Below are 24,271 nucleotides of genomic sequence, written 5' to 3'. Positions count from 1 at the left end.
ATTAACTATTCTTATACACTGAAAGCAGGGTAGGAGCAGGGGAAGCTTCATTTTAGACTCGGCTTCCTCATCTACTTCTCTTGTGTAGTATCAATGCTTTTCTGTCCAACCCCCTCCATCTAGTAAATTCATCTCAATAAACTGTTTTTATTGCCAATGGGATTGTTTTGGTTCCATCTAAATCTGCTTAAATCAATTGCAACTAAACTGAAATACATTATTTTGGAAACTCAGTCTGCTGCATGGGTTACCCTCTGCTTACGCAATCGGTACCACCTCTGTTGCAAGAGTCTCATGCAAACACTGTCTGGCTTTAACCCTGCCTAACACAGGTCACCAGCTGGTGTGAGGGCTTGATTAAACTCTTGACTCTTTTGCTTCCACTTTCTTATCTCTGAAATGGGGGCAACAGCATTTTCCAAAGCCCTTTTAAAGGGGAGTTGGCTACATTAGTCACCGTGTATGTATTCAGATAGGAAGGAAGTCTAATCTGCTATTATAGATTATTCCAATGCCTTAATTTCAGCTGATGCAACATAAAAGTTATTGAAATACTTCTTCTTTTTCTCCATCCAAGGCAAAATGCATTATAAGCATAAGACAGAAGTCCTTAAAATTAAGCTGTAGCTATGAAACAGTCTAATAGGTTTTATTTCTGAATGAGAATAATTGGAGGCTAATGAAAAGTTGGGACACTCAGCATCTGCAGAACAGCTGCAGTTCTCATGCAGCAGTAACCTTTAGTTAATTTGTCTTCAAAACATGTCTATGTGGAACTTGGGAAAGTGAAAAGGAAACGGTTCTATTATTATATTAATCAGAATAGCAAGGGAATGCTGAATATGCTTTTCATCAAAATAGTTTATTAACTAGTTCATAAAACTGGAATCTAGTCCTGAAATTAATAGGGGAAAAATCTATATCAACTTAAATTTTCTAGTCATGATCTGTCAAAAAGCCAGGTGCCTCTTCAAAACGGTTGGTATTTACACCCATTGCACATAAATAGAAAGGAGAAATAAAGTTGAGCAGCATTAGTTGATTCAAGCAGAGGATCTGCAAGTATCATTAGTAGGTAAGCTTCAGCATTCAATTCTGCAGTGAAAAAGTAGTTCCAGTTAACTTATTTGCTGAATTATGAGTTTAACTTATTATTTAACTCTGCAGAAAGCTACAAAAAGGAAATAACCTTGTTGATCTCTTTCCATTAATATCCCTCACATTGTTTGTCCTATGAATTATGACTTATAGGAAAATTAACTGTCCATGCTATACATCATACACAAGCATGGCTTAAACAGTGCATGCTGTAAAAATATTGACATGCCTCCAAGAGGTTAATTTCCCTACAGATTAGAACTTTTTTTCCAGAGGAAACAGTAACACCTACTTGTTCTGCAGAATAGAAATAGAGCTCAGATTGTTCAAATTATTTTTTTAATGGACTCTTACCACATAAATCTGCTTGACTTTGTGTTTCATTCTAATAGAAGCTATTCCAAAACTTGGGGTGTTATTGCAGAATTAATTAATTCTCTCATCACAATAGTTTACCCCTACTCTTCTTTTTTTTTACAAATGTGATCTTGGAGGTCACTAATCAAGCACGCTGTTAGCTAGGGTTGGTACAGAGGGAAAGCTTTAATCATTCAGTTGTAATGGTTCAATTTGCCAAAACCCCTCAAAATTCATCGTGTAGCAGCTTACAATTAACTGCTCAGTTTCTGATCAAACAATAGCTTTAAGTTCTCTTAAGGGCCTGATTGCATGTATGATTTCACGATATAGAAAGAACAACAAATATTTCCAAAGACCTGACTACTCACAGTTTTTCTGTCAAGTCACGTGAGTAATGCTGGCTTGGCCTCAAACTTGCCTTAGAAGGGGCACGTGCTTGCAACCCTGTTTGGGCTGACCATCCTTCTGTGGCTTTATTCTTGAATTTACTGTGTGAAAAATGAAGTTTCAAACTTGGGACATTCTTTTCAGGAAAGGTAGTTTGGGAAGGCAGTGGGGAGTTTCCATGAGGATGGAGAAAAATGCAAAACACAGAACTTATTGCAGACCATGAAATCAATAAGCATTATCCAAATCACGTCTGGGCAGAGTACAGCAGGTTTCCACAAACACACATGTACACAATGTGAGGACTTTTTAGAAAACACATATGTGTGTTTTGACTGAAAATGTCTTAAACTGCCTATTTTTAAAACACTGTTTTGTAAAATAGAGGCTTATGATAGAAAACTGTAAAGATAAATGTAACTCTTGCTTTGCTTGTTACAAAACAAAAGAACAAGTGATTTGGGTTGGAAAGATCCTTAAAGATCATCTAGTTCCAACCCCCCTGCCATGGACAGAGACACCTTCCACTACACCAGGTTGCTCAGATTAGCGTTCTGTTTCCATAGCTCTTATGTTATGTCTGTAGCTGTAGACATAACACCCATCTGTAAACCTTCAGTAGAATAGCACTTTGTGCAAGTAAGGAGTGCAAATTATCATTACAAAATCACTAATCTTGACTTTGTCCTTCTTTTAAATGAAGCCTTAAGATAACGCTTCACAAAGTCAGTAGGGAAATGTGTCCACTTTGTAGAACCACTCATATACTCAGTAAAGGAAATTATATGTATCCTGTATTGCTCAAACCTTATTTAAAGACCTTTTTAAACTTGTTAGAAGTCTTCAGGAAGAAATATAAATCAAACTGGTGCTGCAAAAGTGTTGGTATTCTATTTATCAGTAGAATTGTTTCTTTACCAGTAATCTATTTTACTCTTTACCATTTATCTCTTGCATACTCTGCATCATGTTCATTCTTGAGGAAGAGCTCCTCCATGTCTTTGAATAGAACCACAGAAAATGGAGAAAGTGTTTGCCCTTTCTCACTACATCTGTGTGAAGAACTCCTCTCTTACTAAGAGGATTTTACTGTAGGACAAAAATACGCTCCCCAGTGCATTATAATAGTAATAAGAGTTTGAGATCCAAAATCTTACCTTTAACACCACAGTGCAGAAATATTTACATTAGTTAAACCAATCACTGTTAATCTGGATCTTGGTTTAGGCAGGGAGGTTCCATATACACTACCACGCGGAATGCTTTGACTAACAATTACTGCATAGTTGAGAACTTGATTTAATTTGCATCTTAATTTCACTCATATTTTTTTTTAATGTTTTGTTTATTCTTATACCAAACTGGGTTTTAGTTTAAATGACTTTTATTTGTGATCTGGCACTCTAGTTTCTGATACCATGCAAAAGAGAGCAATGCTATCTTCTCTCACTCTTTATTTATTTTTGCAGTATAAATTGCTTATCTTTCTTCTCTAAATAAAATTGATGACAAAACCTATATTGCTCTCAAGGGCAATGAAGCCCAGTTTCAAGATGCAGAAGTTCTGGAACTCTCCTCTTATTTCAGGTTAATTGAAGGAGAGATTGTGTTCATATCGTAGACTGAAGTAGGAAATTAAAGAAAGTAGATAACTTTTAAACTGTATTTTGCTAGCCTGCTCTCGTCAAAGGATGTAGTTGAACTAAGTCAGATGGTTCTCTTCTATGGGCAGGCACTTTGTTGTTAAATCAATGGCAAGAATTTCCTGTAACCCTTTCCTGGAACAACTGTTTTTCTATTAATTTTCAGATATTGCAGAAATTGGGAAGCTAGGAGGGTTAAGTTTGATCCCCACCCATTTGTTTGTCCCACAGGAGATAATCTGCTAGTTTTGTCAATGGGAATTATTTCCCAGGATATTTTCTACTGACTTTAAAGCTCTCAGCCTTTGCTCTCCATGCCAAGTACACCAAAAAAAAAGTGCACTTGCATCTTGAGAAGTATCATGTCCTCACGAATGCTCTCTTGATAAGGTTTATTACTCAGCTGTATCTTTCCATGTAAAACTCAAACATAACAATACATTTTGTGAAGCCTGTGTTCACCTTGGAGGAAATGAAAACGTGGTGGTGCTAGTGACTAGTGCTGATTGAGCAGGTAATCTTGCAGTACACTAATGCAATACTAAGACACTGTTTCTCTAAGTAGAAGCAACCCTAAGGACTTGCTGTAGCAAGTGATCAGCATTTACATCTATATGAATTACTAAAATGTTCAGCACATGAATGTCTGGTTTTAATTGGGAGGGCGTGTAGTGTGTGCAGGGGAAAGTGAGGGAGAAAAATATTCAATATATTGAATGCTGGCACTGTTGAATCCCCAAGATTTTTATCCTCAAGTTGTATGTATCCTGTTTTATCCTGCTCATGCTTTGTCTAATTTTGATCATCTTTCCAAGCAGGGAATAGCTGGCAGAATTATTTACCTTCTCTGTTTCCAAAAAATAATGTGGAATTAATTTGTCAGTAAACTCACCAGTTGTTTCCACTGGACTGTGTCCTGAAGCCTCCATTCTCATAAATATTAGGCATAATTAAATTTTTATGAGTCTTTCAGGTTGAAGCAAGTATAAAGATGGTTCTTTACATCTCTTGTAAATTAATGATTTATTGCATGGCCTTCAGATAACAAGCTAAAACCAAGGTAGAGCATGTATTTTCTAATTCACATGTAAAAACCTTTCCCCTCTTCTTGTCTCTGTCTGATAAGACCTATTTCTGGATAATAAATTGAGATTATGTTTGCAAAGTATGATTTGTGCTGCCCTATATGGGTTAATTAACAGATTGCCTTTCTAAAGGATCACTTAGTCTGGTTAAATTATAATCAAAAAACAAGAAAACAGATGAGAACTTAAAAGCATGAAATTGCAAATGTTTCTGTCTGTGACAAATGCGTGTTCTCTACCCTTATTCATTTTGCCAACTCGGAAGCATATAGAGAGTAAGAGAACACAGAGGCAAGAAGATAGGCTTGTGCCTGTAGCGCTGTCTTTAGTGAGACTGTCCTTTCATGTTAAATCGATTACTTCCTCTCTTCCTTGGGTTGTGAGTGACAGCAGTTATGGATTAATTAAGTTCAGTGCTTGGTCCCTATTACAAATTTATCGTTTTTAGCATTGTTCCCATGCACACATTGCAGTTGCAAAAGGGTGAAACAAAACTCAGGAGAAAAAAACCTGAAATGCCAGACTTAGATTCAAGATGTCATTCCGTTCCTTTCGAGGCTCCTACCGCTGAAGAACTTTCTAAATTGTTTAACATGTGTGATTTGTGGTGTGTTAAAATAGAGAGGGTGAAAAAGTGCTATCATCACTGCTTGGGAGAAGACAGGGGACAACTCTTTTCCACTTGGTGTAACAGTTAAAAAGAAGGTCTCTTCTTCAAAGTCAGGACAGATTTTTAAGGCACTAGCCCAATAAAGATAGGGAGCTGTGACAGTATTTATTTATGATAGAATTCCATCCAAACACAAGTGCTTTTGAAAAAGTTCACCCACACACATTTTTGGAAGGTCATGGAGTCTGTATGCAGTAGTACACTGTGGTGGGTTGACCCTGGCTGGGTGCCAGGCACCCACCAAAGCTGCTCTATTGCTCCCCTCTGCAACTGGACAGGGGAGAGAAAATATAGCAAAATGTTCATGAGTTGAGATAAGGACAGGGAGAGATCACTTACTAAGTACTATCAAGGGCAAAACACACTCAACTTGGGGATATTAATTAAATTTATTACTAGATGTTAAAAACACCTTCCCTCTACCGCTCCCTCCTTCCCAGGTTCTATCCCCTGCCACCAGTGGTGCAGGGAGACAGGGAATGGGGGTTAGGAGCAGTTCATCTCAGATTGCTTTTGCCGCTGCTCAGGGAGAGGAGTTTTTCCCCTGCTCCAGCGTGGGGTCCCTCCTACGGGAGATAGTCCTGCACGAAATTCTCCAACATGAGTCCATCCCACAGGCAACAGTTCTTTTTGACTGTTCCAGTTTGGGCCAGTTTTCCACAGGGTGCAGTACTTCGAGCACAGCCTGCTCCAGTGTGGGGCCCCCACAGTGCCACAAATCCTACCAGGAAAGCTGCTGTAGCATGGGCTCCTCTCTCCATGGGTACTCTGGTTCCTGTCAGGACGCTGTTCCACCATAAGCTTCCCATAGGTTCACAGTCTCTTTGCATGCATCCACATGCTCCGGCGTGGGGTCCTGCACAGGCTGCAGGTAGATCTCTGCTCTAGCACTGACTGCTATGAGCTGCAGGGGCACAGCTGCTTCACCATGGTCTGCATCATGAGCTGCAGGGGAACCTCTGGAGCACCTCCTCCTTCTCCTTGTCCACTGAATTTTGTATCTACATACTTGGTTCCTCTCACATATTTTCACTCCTTTCTTTTTTGGCCACAATTAGTTCTGTGCAATAACTTTTTTTCCCTTAAATATATTCTCACAAAGGCATTGCCATCATTGGCTCAGCCTTGGCCAGTGGGGGCTTCATCCTGAAGCTGTCTGGCATTGGATCTATCAGATGTGGGGTAAGCTTCTGGCAGCTTCTCAAAGAAGCCACCACTGTGGCCCCACTCTTTACCAATACCTGTCCACACAAACCCAATACATACACTAACCCATAGCAAGGATGTTGTTGTTTAAATCCTTTTTGTGCATGCAGGTTATTCTGGGATGGGTAGTGTGAATTTTAAAAAGAACAGCTAACCTGATAGAACTTCAGGTGCAAATAGGAATTCGTTGGCTTATCCAACAAAGTCTTTTGCAGAGATATCTTGGAGCTTATGTTGAGCAGTTCCAGTTTGCTTTGGGATATGTCAGTGTTCTTTCCCAATTCTGAGCACCTAAATAAACCTCAGATGAAGCCGCCTCAGAATTATACTAAAGAGTGAATATTTTAAAGTGTAAAAGTGTCTGTGTAGGATTAAGATGTGAATGTTTTCTAGGCCCTCTTCAAATTCAGTCATGTCCTTTGAAGGATGTACACATGATTTCCTTTACAGCGCAGTAATGTAGTTATTTAGTCAAGAATATTTTCCATCTGCTGAAGACCACTTCTGTGTATCTCTGTTTGGTAGTATCGTCTTAAGTGTGTTTGGTGCTGTGATCTTCAGGTGTTCTTACTAGACAGCCTGTTCTGTGCTGGCTAATCAGTAAATTAAAAGGGATCTGGAGCTCTAATCTACAGTTTTCTTCATAGCATGTACTTAATTACTTTCATTGGAATCTGGTTTCAAAGTCCAGTTTCCCACTCTGTGATTTCTCCAGCTAATAAAACTAATAAGGCTGCTTAAAAAAAAAAAGTGCTGGGCACATCGAAGTCTAGGAACAGGAATTTCCCCATTACTTAAAAAAATAATTGAGAAATCAAGACCAAGAAACACGTAAAAATCCCTTATTGGATTATTGGGTATTTTTTACAACCCTGATTGCTGTGTTCTAAATTAACAGCCACAAATGATGTCTGGTTTTCTGTCCTGTTATATCACAAAACTATGCAAAGTGAAAACCAGGCATGTATTTACATGCATTCCTTAAATATCAGGCTTAGATGCAGGGACAGATTTGTGTGAAGTGGCATGTGCTGGAGGCTCAATTAGGTAAGAAAAATTAGGTTAGGTGGAGGTCCAAGTTGCTCACAGACCAAAGTGAAGCATAATGAAGGGGAAGCAATAGAGTGCCTTGGTTCTGTAATTCATTTATGCATTGAGAAGCACTGTTGCACGAAGAGAATGAAACACTAAGAAGTTGGATGGGTAAATGAAGAATCAGCAAGATTAGCTAAGCTTTCTCTGCAGAGCAAGTTCAGTCTTGTTTTATAATCTTTTGGATAAACTGTGGTATATACAGTGCATTTGACCTCTACATATACCTTTCTTATTTTGCATGCTATAAGATACTAGTGGATCATTTAAAGTCACTTTTAGCAAATTTAAATAACTTTTATAATTCCTTGATTAAAAAAAAAAACCAAACAAACAAGAAACACTGGTATGTTGAAGCAGTTAAAAAAAAGAGTAAGAGAGACCTTCTTTAAGTTCTCCTTTTTCCAAAGACTGTGGAAAAGTGACAAGATAACATTCTATTTGCTGTATCAGTAGGAACCATCTCATTCTGGATTAAATCTTGCTATTGCTGGAAAAAACATCCTATGATGTATGTGAATCCTTATTTTGCCAGGACTTTCTTTCCCCAAGTGGGAATTTTCAAAAGTTTGTTCTTTGATAGGAACTGTGTTTTGAGACTAAACTATTGATTGAAAAATGCAAAATATGTATTTCCTTGCTATAGCAGTTGCAGTGCATTTATAAAGTGGTTGGTTATGACAGCAAGGGGAAAACTTGTACCCTACTATTTGTAGTTGATCTATGTAGGAATGTAAACACAGGGACTAACACTTGCTTTCCAGGGTTTGTTTTTAATTTTTCTATTTCAATTCAAAGATAAGGGAGAAGGAATCATGTATACTCATATTGATCTTCAGCTTTTTGGGTAATCTTCATGTATGCTTTTGGTTATGTTTGTTATTTACATCTATCAACACCAAACATGAAGCTTGGGGAGTTTTTATTCTTTTAGAAGTGAAAGTTAACGTTATTCCCTCAATTACCACTTCTTATTTTTTACTTCCGTTTCAACTTTGGCCCTGTGGTGGGTGGCTACTAGCCATGACCCCATTGTGCTGTTAGAAATAAGCTGTTTCTGCCTAGGATTTTGTTTGTTAAAACAGACTGTACACAAGTTCTAGGATTATCAAGTCTTGAAGAACCTAACAACTCTTAGTATAGGCCAGCTGGGGATTCACTTGATCTGGAATCAGACTTATGTAGTCAACTGCTGTCCTCCTCACTTAATGTGGATTTTATTAATTCCCTCCATCCTTCTCTAATGCAGGTGCTGCTGACTCATATCCTGCACCTCTTGCCCCAACCACCTTCCAACTCAACTCTCCGCGTAGGTCAGTAAAGGACAGTAAAACTTTCATAGGTTAGCAAGACACAAGGGTGTTGCCTGTCAGACCGAGACAATGTGGTTCACTTGTCTTATTTTTCTTTCTCAAAAAAGGTCGCAAACCATTCCCCAGAGAAGTGGAGTAGGAAATCCAGGACTCAGCTAAAAGACTTCTTTTTACATCTGGCATGGTTCTTGTCCTGACAAACATGAAATTCAGGCTGTGAACACAGATAATGCTGAGAGGGAAATGAAAGGTCAGCTATCCTAAGTCCTGCTGGTTTACATAGTCCTGTAGACTGTCAAGTGGCTGAGGCAGCCTCAAAGGCTTGTTCTCTTGGCCCTGTGTGCTGGCCCTGGTTATATGCCAGTGTGATTCAGTCAACTGGGAACTCCTGAGTCCAAGTGAGCAGTCAGGATAAGTCTATCATTACACTAGAGATGGGAGTGAAAAAGATGGCAGGAACCAGAACTGTGTGCTTTTCTGGTGACTGAGCTGATTGGTAGGGGAGGATAGTTACTAGCATCGTTTCCTGAGAACTCTTGCCTTGAGCAGATTACATACTAAATGTGCCAGGTGACAAGGGGCTGGCAAAAGAATGCGAGTCCAAATAGGGTGCTGCTGTTTTGTATTGTGGATTCTGGGGGTTTTTATATTCTAATCCCTAAAGATTTTTCTTTTTTCCTCTCCAAGGAGCAATAAGCTTCCATTTCTCTGTGCACAGACACGTGTATAGCAGCCATCCTAAAGATGACATTGGAATAGCAGATCTTTCTACTGCCTTGATGAAATCATTTAACTGTTATGTGCATTCTCTCGACTTCCTGCAACTCTGCCACGTTGTGTTTCTGGCTACCAAAGTGAGCATCGTGGCATAGCAAGGTTTTCTTAGCAATACTGCATCTGTCTTTGGAATTTAGGTTGAGAAAAAAGGCTTTGAAGAACTCAAACAGGAAATTTTAATAAAACATTACACATATAGACCTCATATATCTTGACATGAAAAGTAATTGGGGGGAAAAAGGTTTTTACTCATTGGTAAAACCATTAGTTGCATAGTTGGCTTTGCTTTCCCCTTCCTTACTCAAACTCCAAGCTGCCAAGATATTTCAAGGAGGAAAATACATTCTCGGATGGGCAGTATCTTCCATTCAGCTGGGACACGTCGTGGTGCAGAGTGAAAGCCAGTTGCCTTCCATATCTGTGTTTTTGTTTGTTTGTTTTCTCTTTCTCTGACTACAACTCAAAACAATAGATTATGGCATTTAGTATTATATTAAATACATAATTTGTTGCTTAACAACTAGACATACAAACTTACTCCATAGATGAGCTATGACGACTGTCAGGCAGGATTAATATATTCCTAGTTTGACTGAATCTATTACTTGATCTAGCTATAAAGTACTAATAAATTCAGACTTTGCCTGTGGAGCAAAGGAGCTTCTGCTCCTTTGAATATGCAAGCAGACATCAAAGTGCAATATGCCAACAGGGCAGGAAATTTCTGGCCGCGGCCACTGTGCTGCATGTCTGCATAATGAGTCTGAGAAAGTTGTTCTGTCAGTCCAACTGTGACCACCCACTGACAGTTTTCCTTCAAAAGGGGTACTGATTGAGGGGATTTCTTTTCTCTTTATGTGTATGTAATCAATCCTGAAACAATATATTATCTAGGTAAGAAGAACTCTTTAATGTGTCTCTGACCTGGCAGTCTTATCATGTGACTCAAGTTTTTTATTACTGGAAAGATAAGTATTAGCAATTAAATATGTTTTGATTGCATTTAAAAATATGATTATTATAAACAGCTAACTGCTACTGTAACTTCAGGCTGGAGCCAAAAGAACTAGGTAACTGCAAAAATCCATGTGGGACAAGTAAAAGGCTGTGCAATTTGCATGGCATGGATTTTAATTGTTTATGTATTTTTAAATAACATAAACTGTTCATACAACTGCTTGTACCACTTCACCTATCTGTTTTGCCCTGCTGCTACTAGATTTGGTTAAAACTGAAATCTGCTTAAAGATGAACAGCAGTATATGACTTTCATCTGATAGTATAAATTTAAACTTTTTTACCCTGGACAATTTTATTATGATTGGCTAAGTTGTCAGTATTGTATGTACCCGTGATTAGATAACTACTGCCTGGTTTCTTCAAACTGTATAAAAGATTAAGGTGTTAATGTGAAAAGAAATTTCTGCTGAAGTTTTTATTCCTTACAGGAAAGTCTCTAAAGGACTTGGTAGATTTGCAATTCTGAGTGGGTTTCTGCACATTAAATCTTTACATTCTTGATAAAAGAACTTGAAAAAGAAGCAAAATTACTCTGTGTTATTTCACAGTCAGAATTGAGGACAAAGCCTAGGAGTTCTGACAGGATGCATCAGTTATTGCTTTAATGGACTCTGCTTTTGGATGTAGCAGCCAGCTGTGATTGTCCATTACATGGTAATCTTGTTGAGGGTAGAATGAAAGCCACTGGTTCTGATTTCAGGCTTAATAGTTCAATTACATCTCCTTTCTTTACAGAGAAACAGCATTTCAAAAGAGAATTGTTCATACCACTGGGAGAATCTTAAAACTGCCATTAGACTTATATGTAAGATCTTTAGGGAATGCTTTGAACAACATGGGAGGCTTTAGCCTCTTCAAAAGATACCTGTCACTGAACAATATCTGGTTGTTCTTCCTAACAGAGTGCCTGTAGGGCAGGATCTGTTGCTCTAGTTTATATAGAACCTGTTTATTGTCTCATGTCTTTAGTCTGGTGTATCTGTCTGGCCATATGTATCTCAAAGTCCTTTGTCTTTCCTATTGTTTATTGTTATCAGACCCAGCTATTCCTTACTAAAACATCAAAGATTTCATGCCAAATATTAAATTATTCCTACTTGTTATGCAAAACCTGTATCACAGCTTTCTTGCACTCCTTAACTCTTAGGATAAAATCACTAATGGTGTGTGACCTATATGAGTCAAGGCTCCTCCTTGCTATTTTCAAATTTGTTTTAAGATCTTTTCAGCTCTATTGTTACTCATACTGAGGGGATTCAAATGGCATGTGCCCACAGCATCTGAGGTAAATTCTTCTCCTTTGCTCAAGGTAGAGGGGATTTAACAACTATTTCTTGTGAATTTGATCATCAGAGGGTTGATAAAAAAGTCACCAAACCCAGGAAACACAAGGCTTTATTGGAGCAGTGCTGGAGGTTGTAGTGGGGAAGTACCTTGCAAATGGAGCATATTGTCTGCTTGATTATATTCAAATTACGTCCCCTTTTCTACTTGTGTTAATGTAATCAGAAGATGTAGTTGTTTCATATGTTAAATCTCTATCTGCGATTACAAGTCTGTTTAACTTTCAACAGTAACACCAGAGTCTCTAGAACTTTTTACCCTTCTTCCTTTGCCAAAATGCAGAATTGAAGTAGTGGGCAGTGAGGGAGAAGAGTGGGTTTAATTCCTGTGAGGTGAAAGTCATTTAACAGAAAGTAAAGTCCTGCCTTTATCAGTATGATCTTTCACGAGGTGAGATCTAAAGTTATGTATAAATTCTGAATTAGTAAACTATTTTCAATTTTTGCATTTTGGCCATGCTTGAGAAGATTTGCCAAGCAAAAAAACCCATGTTTGTTGTTCCGTTGTATAGTGTCCACTCTCATTGTTTGTTGGAGCCAAAATATTTAATTATTTCAGTATGGGCAAAAGTTATGCTGCTTGGAAAGCAGCTATGTACTTCCCACTGCACCAAAGCTAACTCTGCATGTTTTGTGACCATCTTTGTTCCTCCAGCTGGGATGCATGTAGCGCATTGAGGCTTATTGCAGGCATAAAGTAACTTAAAATACTGGACTATAGATCATAGATAATTGTGTGCTAATAGCCGATAGCTGCATGTAAATAGGGACAGGAAGACGGTGGCAGCTTTGTCTGGAGAATTATCTGTGGTTCTCTATACAAAGAGTTTGTATAACTTGGAGAGCTGTCCATCTCTCCCCCAAAATGTTAGCTGCCTGGGTGTGCAGGGCCGCTGAGTGCTGCTCAGTCCAGCAGCTTCTTCCCCTCAGATCTGGGCCCCCTTCACACCTCCAGACCTCAGATGCTGGCAGATTTTAACACAACTGTGTGTGCTGGGAAACTGAGCTCATTAGATCAGACCGAAGGTGGAGTAATGCGGTGAGATAATGGCCCTGTGACAATGGAAACAGATACTTCACTGTGTCTCTTATGAGATCAGTTGCTCTGTGAGAAAACAACAACTGAAAAAAAAAAACCAAAAAATCCAACTGCGCTTACGGAATGGAAAATGACTGGAGAACTGGTGTTTGGTATAACGTTTAAGCAGTGGAAGAAGTCAAGCCATCTTTTCGAGCATAATAGGTAACAGATTGTGTTTGTGAGGTATTTTGGATGTCATTTGGGACTTTTAGGAAGTTCATCTGCAGACCACAGCAGAAATGAGTGATGTTACTTTAACTGGTCTCTATTCAGATGAACTCTTGTGATCCACTGTAACTGCACAAGTATTCTTTTTTTTTGAAGGGGGGTGGCATTATATGTTTAGTTACCTGCTCTCAGCTTGCCTGTTTTAGAGCTACTTCTCATTTGTACTCCACTTTGTTATGATAAATGAGTGCCTTGGTGAGAACTCTGTCCTTTTCTATCCCGAGCCTGTAGGCTTTGGAAAGACGCTGTATGCACTTTGAGTTTGCCAGGAGAAAAAAAATGTAGTTCCGTAACGTCGTTCACTTTCAATGCTTCTCCTTTTATCTTCTATAACAGCTTGTGTTTTGAAAGTGCATTTTTAATTACATTGTTTGCATCTTGTATATGCACAATACATTCATTCGAGGGTATTTTTCTTGCAGTAGGAGGATGGTGATATGTAATAAGTCTGAAGAATAATTAAAACCTGTGTTAACTTGTGTATGTTTTCAGCAGTGATTGAACTTTGTGTTGAATCTCTGCTGGGTCCAAGATCAGATCTTAATCAAGTCGAAAGGAAGGAAGGGGTGAGGGGGAAGGAAGAGCTGGTTGTAGTTACATCTGTAAGTTCTTGCCAGTTTAAGATAAATGTCACCTGTCATGTTTTGTTTATTTTTTAAAGTACATTGCCTATAATTTTTTACGTGTTTGCTCAAGATAGTTTTTGTGTATAACACTTACTGAGAGAGAAACAGGGAAAGTGCGATAATGTTATGAATCAACATTTGGAGGTATCTTCACCCCTCCTGTATATGGATGGAGCCTCAGAGTTCTGCTCAGTGTTTACACTGAAAGGAAAAAAGCAGAGTAACCCGGGAAGGCTTTAACTGCATCATGATGTGGCAGAGTAAAGATTTAAATAACTGGAGATTTCCAGGAGAGAATATGGTAAATCGTTTCTTTTCTTTTACCTCGGAGAGGTAGAAATGCATGCCAGAATCGTCCAGATGCATGGTTTGAATCTGAAACTTTCACTTTCTGCACTAAATAGTAATTGCTTTATTATCAATTCGTTTTCTACAGTTTAGTTTTAGAAAAGGGGGGGAAGCCGGTTCTTCCAAGTCCCTTCCTAAAAAAGGTGAAGGCGGTTAAGCATTCTTGAGCACCTGAAGACCCGAGCAGCTGTTAAAAATTTGACTTGCAGAACCTGTGGAAATGCTAATGACCTCACTTACTTCCCTGAAACATTATTAACGAGTGCTTTGCATTCATCGTGGCGTACTATATTCAAACTTGAGATGAGAAAAGGGCTGATTCAAGGGCAGTGATTGGAATCCTATTGCATAATATGCTTTGAGAAGGTGTTAATTTCTCTGTCTTTGAAAAGTACGGTTTTACTGTTGGCTTGTAGATGGTTTGACTTTGCCAGAGACAGCAGGTGAATTAACATGAACCAGCTTCGCCAAGGATTCTCTGATATCCTGCTTATACCCAGGTCAAGCTGAGGCATGTAACAGATGTTTTGAAATGGATAGTAGTTCTGAAGATGTCCCTAAAATGAAACCAAATTCAAGATCTGCACTGGAGGTTAAATGCTAGTTCAGTTTGGAAGACTATATTTGGTCTCTGGAAGACATCCATTTGGTTTAATCTTATAAATCAAGTAAAAGTTTATCTAATTAAAACTCCCTACTTAAATGTCAGAGCACTTGCATTACTTTTTCTTGTGTGAAGCAAGTTTTTAGTATTTCATAAAATTATTTTTAGTGAATATACTAGACTTGCATTCACAAAAAACTTGATTATTTTTCAAAGTATGAACAAAGGGTGAAAACCTGAGAGGGACAAACATTTCTTTTTTAGGCTGCCAGCATTTTCCAAGATTGACTGTAAACTGTTTCCTTACAGATTGTGTCAGATGCTGCTGGAGAGGGTGTTGCCATCACTGGGAACAATACTTTCAACAACTGGAATTGGCCTAACGCTGTGATCTTTGCTGCTACTGTAATCACTACAATCGGTAAGTATTTACCATGTCAACTTTCCTAACTGTTGCCTAAAGTACGGGTTCACCTGCAGATTCATGGAAGGAAAAAATGAGTTTTTTGACACTCTCTCCATAGGCATACAGAAAAGTGTGCCTTTCCAATAAGTAAGGAATTTAAGGTGCTGTTGGGGGTGACTGGTGTCATTCCAGTTCCATTGATTCACGCACTCAAATTTCCAAATCATAAAATCCCAAAACAAAAGCATAACAAAGCATTCCATTAAACTAATGCCTAAAGCAAGTGTATATGAGGTTTTTGTACAGCAGTCCCGTTACACAGATGAATCCTCTGAAGCTACTGGATTATCAGTGTTCCTGGCTTGCAGAACAATCTAGACTTTTTAACCGTCTCTTAAAAGAAGGTGAAGCAGAACAACTGCTGTCTTTTAAATATCACTGTTGATTTGTGCTTGTAAAACCCTCTGCACTGAAAGAATTCTTTCTTGCTATACCTACAATGCAAAAAAAAAAAAAAAAGGAATGCAAAATAGCCAGACAAGGCTAGATGTATACACAAATAGAAGTCTTACTGTTAAATCATATGCAGTGCTGTAGTTTTCTTTATTATTTGAAACTCACAATACTCAGCTTGTAATATAACTTATGACAAAACGTTGAAGAATAACACACCTAAATAAGAAAGCTCTGGCAGAAGTTCAGAAAATATGCTGCTGATTCTAGAGCCTGAGTCTGTAATGCCCTGTTGGGTTCTGTGACCAGCAAAGAACTAAATTCAGTTGACATACCTTGCACTTCCTTGCTTTGCACTTAACTCACAAGCTCTTCCCCTGCCAAGGTACCAGGTGGTCACAAGTTAAATGTATAGTGGATCTTTCACATGGAAGCTAGCTTCAGACTGAATTTTGAATTTTTATTCTATAAAATTGAATCAATCAAGTTTTTAACACTGCTGCTTAAGGTTGGGGGATCATATTAGAAGTTTTAAGGTGAGGTTTATTTCATATTTATTCCATCTTGTCAAGAAAATGATGCACAAAATCTAGGAAACACTTGAAGTGCAGTAACCCTCTCAGCTTGCATTAATGGAATATATGTTCGCTAGAGTAGAACTGGAAGGCATCTAGACTCAGAAGATCAGCATCTGGAGTAAACTAAACATCTTATAGGTGAAATAAGGAGCGTCTGATACAGCAGGAGCCCAAATAATGTTTTGTGCTTAGGTAGAATTGCCTTGAATTCTCTTCAACAAGAACAGACGGAGCACATACTTATCTCTTTTAGGTTATGGAAATGTTTCTCCAAAGACACCCTCTGGGCGTCTCTTCTGCATATTTTATGGGCTTTTTGGAGTTCCTCTCTGCTTGACGTGGATCAGTGCTCTGGGGAAGTTCTTTGGAGGACGTGCCAAGAGGCTGGGCCAGTTTCTGACGAAAAGAGGAGTGAGCCTGGTAAAGCTCTTAGTTGTTTACCCTTGAACTATGTATTTTTGATGCATGAATTAAGCTTACATTTCTTAAGTTACCTGCTCATCTTGTAAATGAACACTTGCACAAATATGAATTTTCCCAAATGGTGTTGAATAGAAATAACTGAAAGGGGGGTTGGGTCTGATGAGTTAGTTTTGCAAGAAGTTTTAGCAAATGAAGTCTCATAGAAACCTTTAGTGCTAACTAAATGTATCTCCTTACATTAGAAACCTTTAGAACAAATGTAGGTGAGGCTTCATTTCACAGACATTTCAATCAAGCCCCTTGGGCACAGAAATAAGCTGTCCTGCTTTGTTCCCACCTGCCTGTATGCTAGCATGAGTACTTCCTGCTGTGCAGTGAACCAACTGGAAAATAACAGTTTCGTTCTGAGTTACTGGCTTGTGGGTTTTTTGTTTGTGGCATTTTGTTGTTTTTTTGGTGGAGGTTTGTTTTTTTTTTTCCTCTCCCTCCTGCATTCTGAGTGAGTTCCCAGTTCTAACTTTACACAGAAATGGGAGGCAATGCAGGGGCATAGTGCCTGGAGGACAGTGGAACTGGTTTGGGTCCTGGGTTTAGGAACAGAGCAAGAACTGAGAGGCAAGTACAAGAAACAGTAGTGAAATGCATGTGTACGTGCAGGTTTGTACAGAAGTTGCATGAGTGGCAAAGGGAAGGACGCAGAAGAAGGAGAGAAGCATCTTAAAAACATTTCTGATCTTTTTTATTCAAATGAATAAAAGGAAAGTTAGAGGTATTGACTGCTTTTTAGACTAGAGCACTATGTCCATATGCCATGCCTGTTTATAAAACATCAGGGACTCCTTAAACTTTCCATGAGTGTGAAAGAAAGCTATGAGGAAATAATCCTTTTTGAGCAAGTAGTTGTAAGAACAGGGAGTTCTGCCTGAAGGAAAAAAAAAAAAGAAGGTGTGTTTACTTCAGTCACTTTTAGTGACTTTTAATTATGGTAGCTAAATGGTTAGCACAAAAATCTGAAATATCTGGTACTGTCAGATAATTCTTGGTGCCACAGATGGGAAAAGAAAATTTTGGGATCTTTCACTGACTTTTTTTGTCTTTTTTCTTTACAGAGGAAAGCACAAATTACGTGCACAGCTATTTTCATTGTTTGGGGTGTCTTGGTCCATCTGGTTATTCCTCCATTTGTGTTTATGGTGACTGAAGGATGGAATTACATTGAAGGCCTCTATTTCTCATTCATCACTATCACCACCATAGGATTTGGAGATTTTGTTGCTGGTCAGTAATGGTATTTTATGTAGTATATTATTACATGCATAGTGTGGCGATTCTTTTTGAAAACTCTAATTTGAAAAGATATTTTCTAAGCTTTTCCAGAACATTTTGCTGAATAGAACATTCAGTTACAGTTGGATACTGATCCAATGGGCTAGATCTGGCTCTTCAGTCTTGGTGTAGATACCTAAGGCCTTTACTGGGCTAAGTCTGCAGCCAAGTTCTAGAGTTTGTAAGTCTTTCAGGTGCCCCAGGTCTGTATGTCAGGCAAAGAGCTATCCTATCCAACATGATAGTTATGCACCTTTGGATAGGATCCAGTATCCTAAGCAGGATGTGTAGGTACTGGGCAATGCAGCTGTTTAGAACTAGTCAATGGGAAATGCTGAGAATACTCGTGCCTCCCTCCTAAACCTTTTCTTTGTCTAAAATCCACCGCTTTGTCCAGGGCTTTGGAGGTGGTCCTTAAAAGTGAAAATTTGAATTGTTTTCCCAAGGTAGGTAAATATATACGCACCACAGTGACAGGGATAAGACTTGTAATTTTCAACCAGGAAAATGTTCACTTTTCTAGTTTATAAGGAAAGGATAAATATGCTGCCGGGGCTTTTTGGTTTGTCCAGTGGTCAGAATACATGTGGCCAAGGGATGTGGGAGATATGGGATTAACTTTTTCATTCAGAAAACTCTCAGATCCCCACTTGCTACCTCTCAGAGCAGTGTTCAAACAACTAGGCTCTATTAGTGTGGAAGGGAGTAATTCTCAGGGTCATAACTTCAAAGGTTTATCAGCTGTGAGTCTTCTTTCAGTAATGTTTTTGTTTTTACTTCCTTATAGGTGTAAATCCAGATGCAAACTATCATTCCCTTTACAGATATTTTGTGGAGTTATGGATCTATCTGGGATTAGCTTGGCTTTCGCTCTTTGTTAACTGGAAGGTCAGTATGTTTGTGGAAGTCCACAAAGCAATCAAGAAACGGAGGAAAAAAAGAAAAGAGTCATTTGACAACCATCCTAGGTCTAAAAAACCCCTTCAAATGGGTACCTCAAAGGATGTCAACATTTTCAGCTTTCTTTCAAAGAAGGAAGAGACCTACAATGATCTTATAAAGCAAATTGGGAAGAAGGCCCTGAAAACAAACAATGACAAAATGATTATAGTCGAAAATGCCAAACAAATGAATGCTAGTATAGATGTTCAGGTGACTTACACAAAGACAGAGTCATTTGAGTATGATGAGGCTTCCCTGGACATTCAAAATGGTCATGCACTGAGACCCCTGCATGATAAACGTATTGGAGACAGCCCTTTAGAAGGAACCATGTTTGTAAACCAGCTGGACAGGATTAGTGAAGAAGAAGGTGAAGTGTGGGATTCCAGAGACTATCGACCCTTAATATTTGAGAATGCCAATATAACATTTGTAAATGAAGATGATGATGAAGAGGAAGATATCTCAGATGATGAGGAAACATCAAAATCCTCCATGGATGATAATCTTGCAGAGGAATCTGAAACTGCAAAAAAACTGGTAAAATTCCCATCCTCAGATGAATCTACCTTTACCAATAATGAGCTAGAACTTTCTGTGCCTTATGAACAACTGATGAATGAATATAATACAGTAAGCAATGCGAAGGCTGCCACGTGAATCTTGTTTGACAGTGGTTTTTTGAAAGTGGTCAGTACATAAAGAACATATAGCAGACAAAGGAGAAAAGTATGTTTTTACAGCTTCTCCTGTCTATTTGAAGACAAAAGCAAGTCCCAAACTAAGAAACTCCAGCTTCCTTTTCCCATCATAAATTGGCTTCTGAGCCCATCAGCTTTGCTTTTCTGAAAAACTTGTAAAATAACAGTTGAATTTGGAGTCTCACTCCTTCTTGGGATTTTATGGTTCTTGAACAACGTAGGAAGAAAAGACTGGTTAATACACTGGACCTGCTCTGGGTTCATGCATTTCATTGAGGAATTGGTTTGGGAGTGTAACTATACTGTGGCACAGAGACTGTTTTGAGCATCAAATGTGTTCGGTTACTCCATTAACCTTTCATTTCTGAAAACCTGGACTTGAATCCTGCTTTGATCACAAATGAAATCAAAGGGGTTACCTGGCTGTATTTAGCAAGAAACTTTAGATGGGGTAGCAGGACACACAGATCTGAGCTGAGGTGCACTGGCAGACTGAGAAGGAAGCTTCTGAAACATCTGTCTAGAATATGTCAGTGCTTCTCGAATTGTAGTGAATTCTAATTTCATAAATAAAATATTAAAATGAAAAATTCCAAAGGAATGGATTTGAGAAGGAGCCCTCTAACAAGGAAGAATCACCCTCTAACAAGGAAGAATCATCTAGGAGGAAGCTTACCAATTGGGCTGCTAAACTGCACATCAGCCCCAGAACTGTTAGTGTTAGACTGGAAAACTTATTGATCAAAGCATGTATGAGCACAAGCAGGATGCAATGAACTTTTTTAATGTTGAAAGTGTCCTTCCACTGTCCATTTCCTAAAGGAAATACTTGAATGAACCTTATACAGTATCTATGTACAGGTGAAGTTTTATTGACACTGTTTGTATTAGGAAAAATCACCTTGGGAGGCACAGATATTTTCCAAATACCCTAATGCCTGTCAGAAGGGATCTGTAGCACTGCTGCTGATCTGTGCAGTGTGTTAGTCAGTATTGTTGTTTGATGTTCCTCCCTGCCTTGGTACTTCAGACTAGACTTGAATGGGAGATGATTTTTCAAACAGTTGATTACACTTCGCATCTTGGAGGGTTTTTTTAGAGTTTGACCTATGTGCATATACAATGGTTATTCTATCCCACTTTAAAGAAGGTTGGGCAATACCAAACCTTGGGCAAACTGAGATGTGATCAAGTGACTTCAGGCCATAAGGCACTTTTTTTTAAAAGGAACTTTGACTCTAAGCTTCTGAAAGTATTATCTTTTGACTTGGAGATGGGCTGTTCATTAGGAGGAAATATGTCTGCTCATAGCGTTTATGCCCAAATTGTTTTGGCTCCAAAGAAAATTTTACCATGGTTTTATTTTTCTTTCTTTTTCCATATCTGTGCATTAACCCTGACAACTCTTCCAAATGAGGCTCTTGATTACATGTTGGCAAAAGGTACTGACTTTAGTTGTATCCAACATACTTGGAACAAAAAATAGCTAAGACCTTTGAACCTTAACATGTTATGTTCTATTGTTCTGTTTAGAGTATTTAAGTCATTCCAGTATGTCCGAAATTTTCCAAAAATCAGTGAACAGTTAAAAGTTTTCTCATTTTCAGTGTAATGCTGGCAGACTAACTTAGCTCTGTAAGAAAAAAGCCTATGGAATCTTGCAATGCTAATCTTGAATTACTAGCTGTTTCAAATAACTGCAAATGTTGTCTGCATCTGGCCTCTTCAACAGAAGAAGGAGGATATGTGGGAAACTGGCACTTTGGTTGGATAGTGTTTTGATGGGAGGTTTTGAAGTCATCTACTGAGAAATGAGGGACTGTCATTACTAGTCTTTTTTTTTTCCTGGAATTTTCCACGCATATGACAATTTTTTAAATAGAAAAGTGAACACAAGGCTAGGACCAACTCTGTTATACTACAAAAATGTGGGATCAACATAATTGGATGTGGTAGTTAATCTGTAATTTATGATAGTATTGCTGAAGAGAGAATTCTCTTTTGAAATCAAATTTTATTATATTAATGCAGTTTGGAGCAAGGGTGCTTGGATGTATTTACTTGTATCTGACAAGAAAGAGGGAGAGGCCATATCAAGAAGATTCTTATTTACTTCTGATAAGTTACCTTCATCCTCACTGTTTTAAAATGACTCCAAGCCCTTCAAGTATTTGTATATATCTGAAGGGTTGTGGTTGACAGCTATACCTTGTAACTGTAAGAAATGGTAGGTAAGACTACGTGTGTGATGCACAGAATGCTTGTGTAGCAAGTCTAACCTTCTCTTTTTTTTATATTTTTTGTTTTAAAAAGTGCATATTAACTTAAAAGGATATGAGAAAGCACTCCATATAGCTTTTGCTGTCCTCCAGCTTGTCTTCCATTATTGATGCAAAGATTAAAGTTTTAGTAACAATTAGAAAGCTACAGGACAATGAGGAGACAAGAGACTTGCTGAAAGTGCGTGAAGTGGAAAAGCATAGTCCAATCTTCATTTAAAAAAAAAAGAAAAATTCTCTTTAATACAGAAATAATACAACCCAGACACTTGGCTGAGCTGCTTTCATTGGGAGGGGATGTTGCACACTGGAACCCAGACCGTTCTCCATAGCGAAGTGCACTTGTACGCCAGAGCTGAGAATAGATGGAATCTGTTTCATATTATCAAGCTAGATGTGGCTCTCTGGCCTTTCCCAGTGTAGTCAGCATAGACTATAAGTCAGTATACTAAGTATCATGGGATTTAAAGTAATAGTTTAAATTTATTAAAACAAAGTACAATATTCCCACTTTTTCAGGGAAACATGATCACACCTCACAAAACTGTTCTCAAGATATCCCACCATGTGCCTTAATGTAATCCTAACACTGGGAAAAAATTCCTTTTTATACAGGGGCCAACACCATTGGTCTCATTAAGCCCTACTTGTTTCAGTGTTTTGGAGGGGTTTAGCTGGTGCATAGCTTTCACACTGGCTCTCTCCAAAAGTTGAACCATTCCCAGGGATTTTAAAATTATGGTGCCATCTCAGAACTGCCGAAGTGCTAAGCAAGACAGCTTTTTGCCTGCCTGTCTTCCATGTCTTGAGAAAAGCAGCTGCCTGGGGGATCTAAGTTAATGTCTTTTTGCCTTCAGATTAACGTGTAGTGACTTGAAGGGGTGTCCAGGCTGGGTTTTGATCTAATCAACCTCAAAAGTGCCTCTGAGTGAATTCCTAGTGCTACTTGGTTATGTCTTGTAATTATTTCAATTATTTGGTCAATCTGGAAGGATTTTCTTTGGATGTCAATTAAGATTTCATTTGGCTAACTAATAGTATTAACACTTTTCTTGATGCTGTGGAGTTGGTTTTACAGGTGAAACAGGTCTCTTCCTGGAAAGAGAGGAAAGGGGGATTTAAAAAAAAAAAAAGAGAACAAGCTTAAAAGCACGTGTAAGGAAGGGATGAATGGCAGTGGAAACTCTTTTTTTCTGCCTGTTGCCTACGAGTAGGTTGTATTTCCAGTCACATCCTGTGAAAGATGGATCCACTTACTAATTTTGCAAAGATGAGCCAGTAATTTAAATTTTTTTTTTTTTTTTCAAAAATTAAAAAATCCTGAAATGTGACCACAGAAGTCTGTTCTTACAAAAGACCTTTTAAGTGCTATAGACTGTGTGACCCCATCCTTCATGACATCATTGTGACACTTCTTGGTTTTTTATTGTGTTATTGAAGCCTCTTTTTACCGGAAGGGCATCGTTTTCAGATACCTGTCTTGCATCAGGCAATCTAACACATCTGATACACTGGTACGAAATCACTGGGGAAATACAAAATTGGAGTGTTAAATTTTTCTGAACTAATGATTCGTGAATCTGTTGCTGGCAATGGATATCACAAAACATGCAGAAGTAAAACCAGACTGATAACAGATCCATGGTGACACATTTGTATATGTTGGGATTTTATATTTCCTCCAGTTGATCTGGGAGAGTGTGTAGAGACAGACAAGCACCAATGATGAGGAGAGCAAAAAGCAGTATACAAGTCTGTTGACCTAAACAAAAGAACTCTGTTTTAGACTTGTAATTTTTGTGCCTTGTCGGATTCATTCCATTTGTGATGGACTTAACTTTTAAAAATCAACTTGTCTTTCATATGGCTTTTGAAGTTTGTACAGTTCTGACTCTTATCACTCCATAATATGCCTGTCTGTCTGTTCTTTGTTGCTGATTGTCACTGGGATCACACTGTATGTAAATATTTGCTAAGTCTTTGTAAAATGTAATTTATTTTAATATTTTGCAATAAAAATTTTACAATTTATCCTCTGTGTCATGAGAAGAATGGTAATTGAGATTTCTTTTTACAACTACCTGCACTTGTAATGCACCTCACAAATGAGACTGGTCCTGGGCCAAAGAGCTGGAAGATAAGGAGCCAAAAAAGCTAGTTGTTTTATGCAAGCAGATGTCTGAACTTATATGGGGTATTGATGACTTCAGTTCAATGGCATCTGGTCTTCAATTAGATACAGCATACCAAAATATTATTTGATGTGGATTTTGGACAGCTGT

General features: G+C 38.4%; 1 protein-coding gene across 2 annotated transcripts in view; it reads left to right on the top strand.

Annotated features, from left to right (window-relative positions):
- Positions 1 to 24,020, top strand: part of KCNK5 (potassium two pore domain channel subfamily K member 5) — a 35,270-nt gene extending 11,250 nt beyond the window's left edge. For both annotated transcript variants that reach the window (XM_051783447.1, XM_051783448.1), the window contains exons 2-5: positions 15,191 to 15,302; positions 16,572 to 16,738; positions 17,851 to 18,019; positions 18,855 to 24,020. In XM_051783447.1, the coding sequence (XP_051639407.1) occupies positions 15,191 to 15,302; positions 16,572 to 16,738; positions 17,851 to 18,019; positions 18,855 to 19,669 (1,263 nt within the window). In that variant the 3' untranslated portion in view covers positions 19,670 to 24,020. The remainder of the gene's footprint in view (positions 1 to 15,190; positions 15,303 to 16,571; positions 16,739 to 17,850; positions 18,020 to 18,854) is intronic.
- The last annotated feature ends 251 nt before the right edge of the window (positions 24,021 to 24,271 follow it).

The sequence above is a fragment of the Manacus candei genome, unplaced genomic scaffold, assembly GCF_025592945.1.
Source record: "Manacus candei isolate 608988 ecotype Guabito, Panama unplaced genomic scaffold, ASM2559294v1 h1tg000017l, whole genome shotgun sequence".
Classification (NCBI taxonomy): domain Eukaryota; kingdom Metazoa; phylum Chordata; class Aves; order Passeriformes; family Pipridae; genus Manacus; species Manacus candei.
This window is presented reverse-complemented; position numbering and strand designations above follow the sequence as displayed.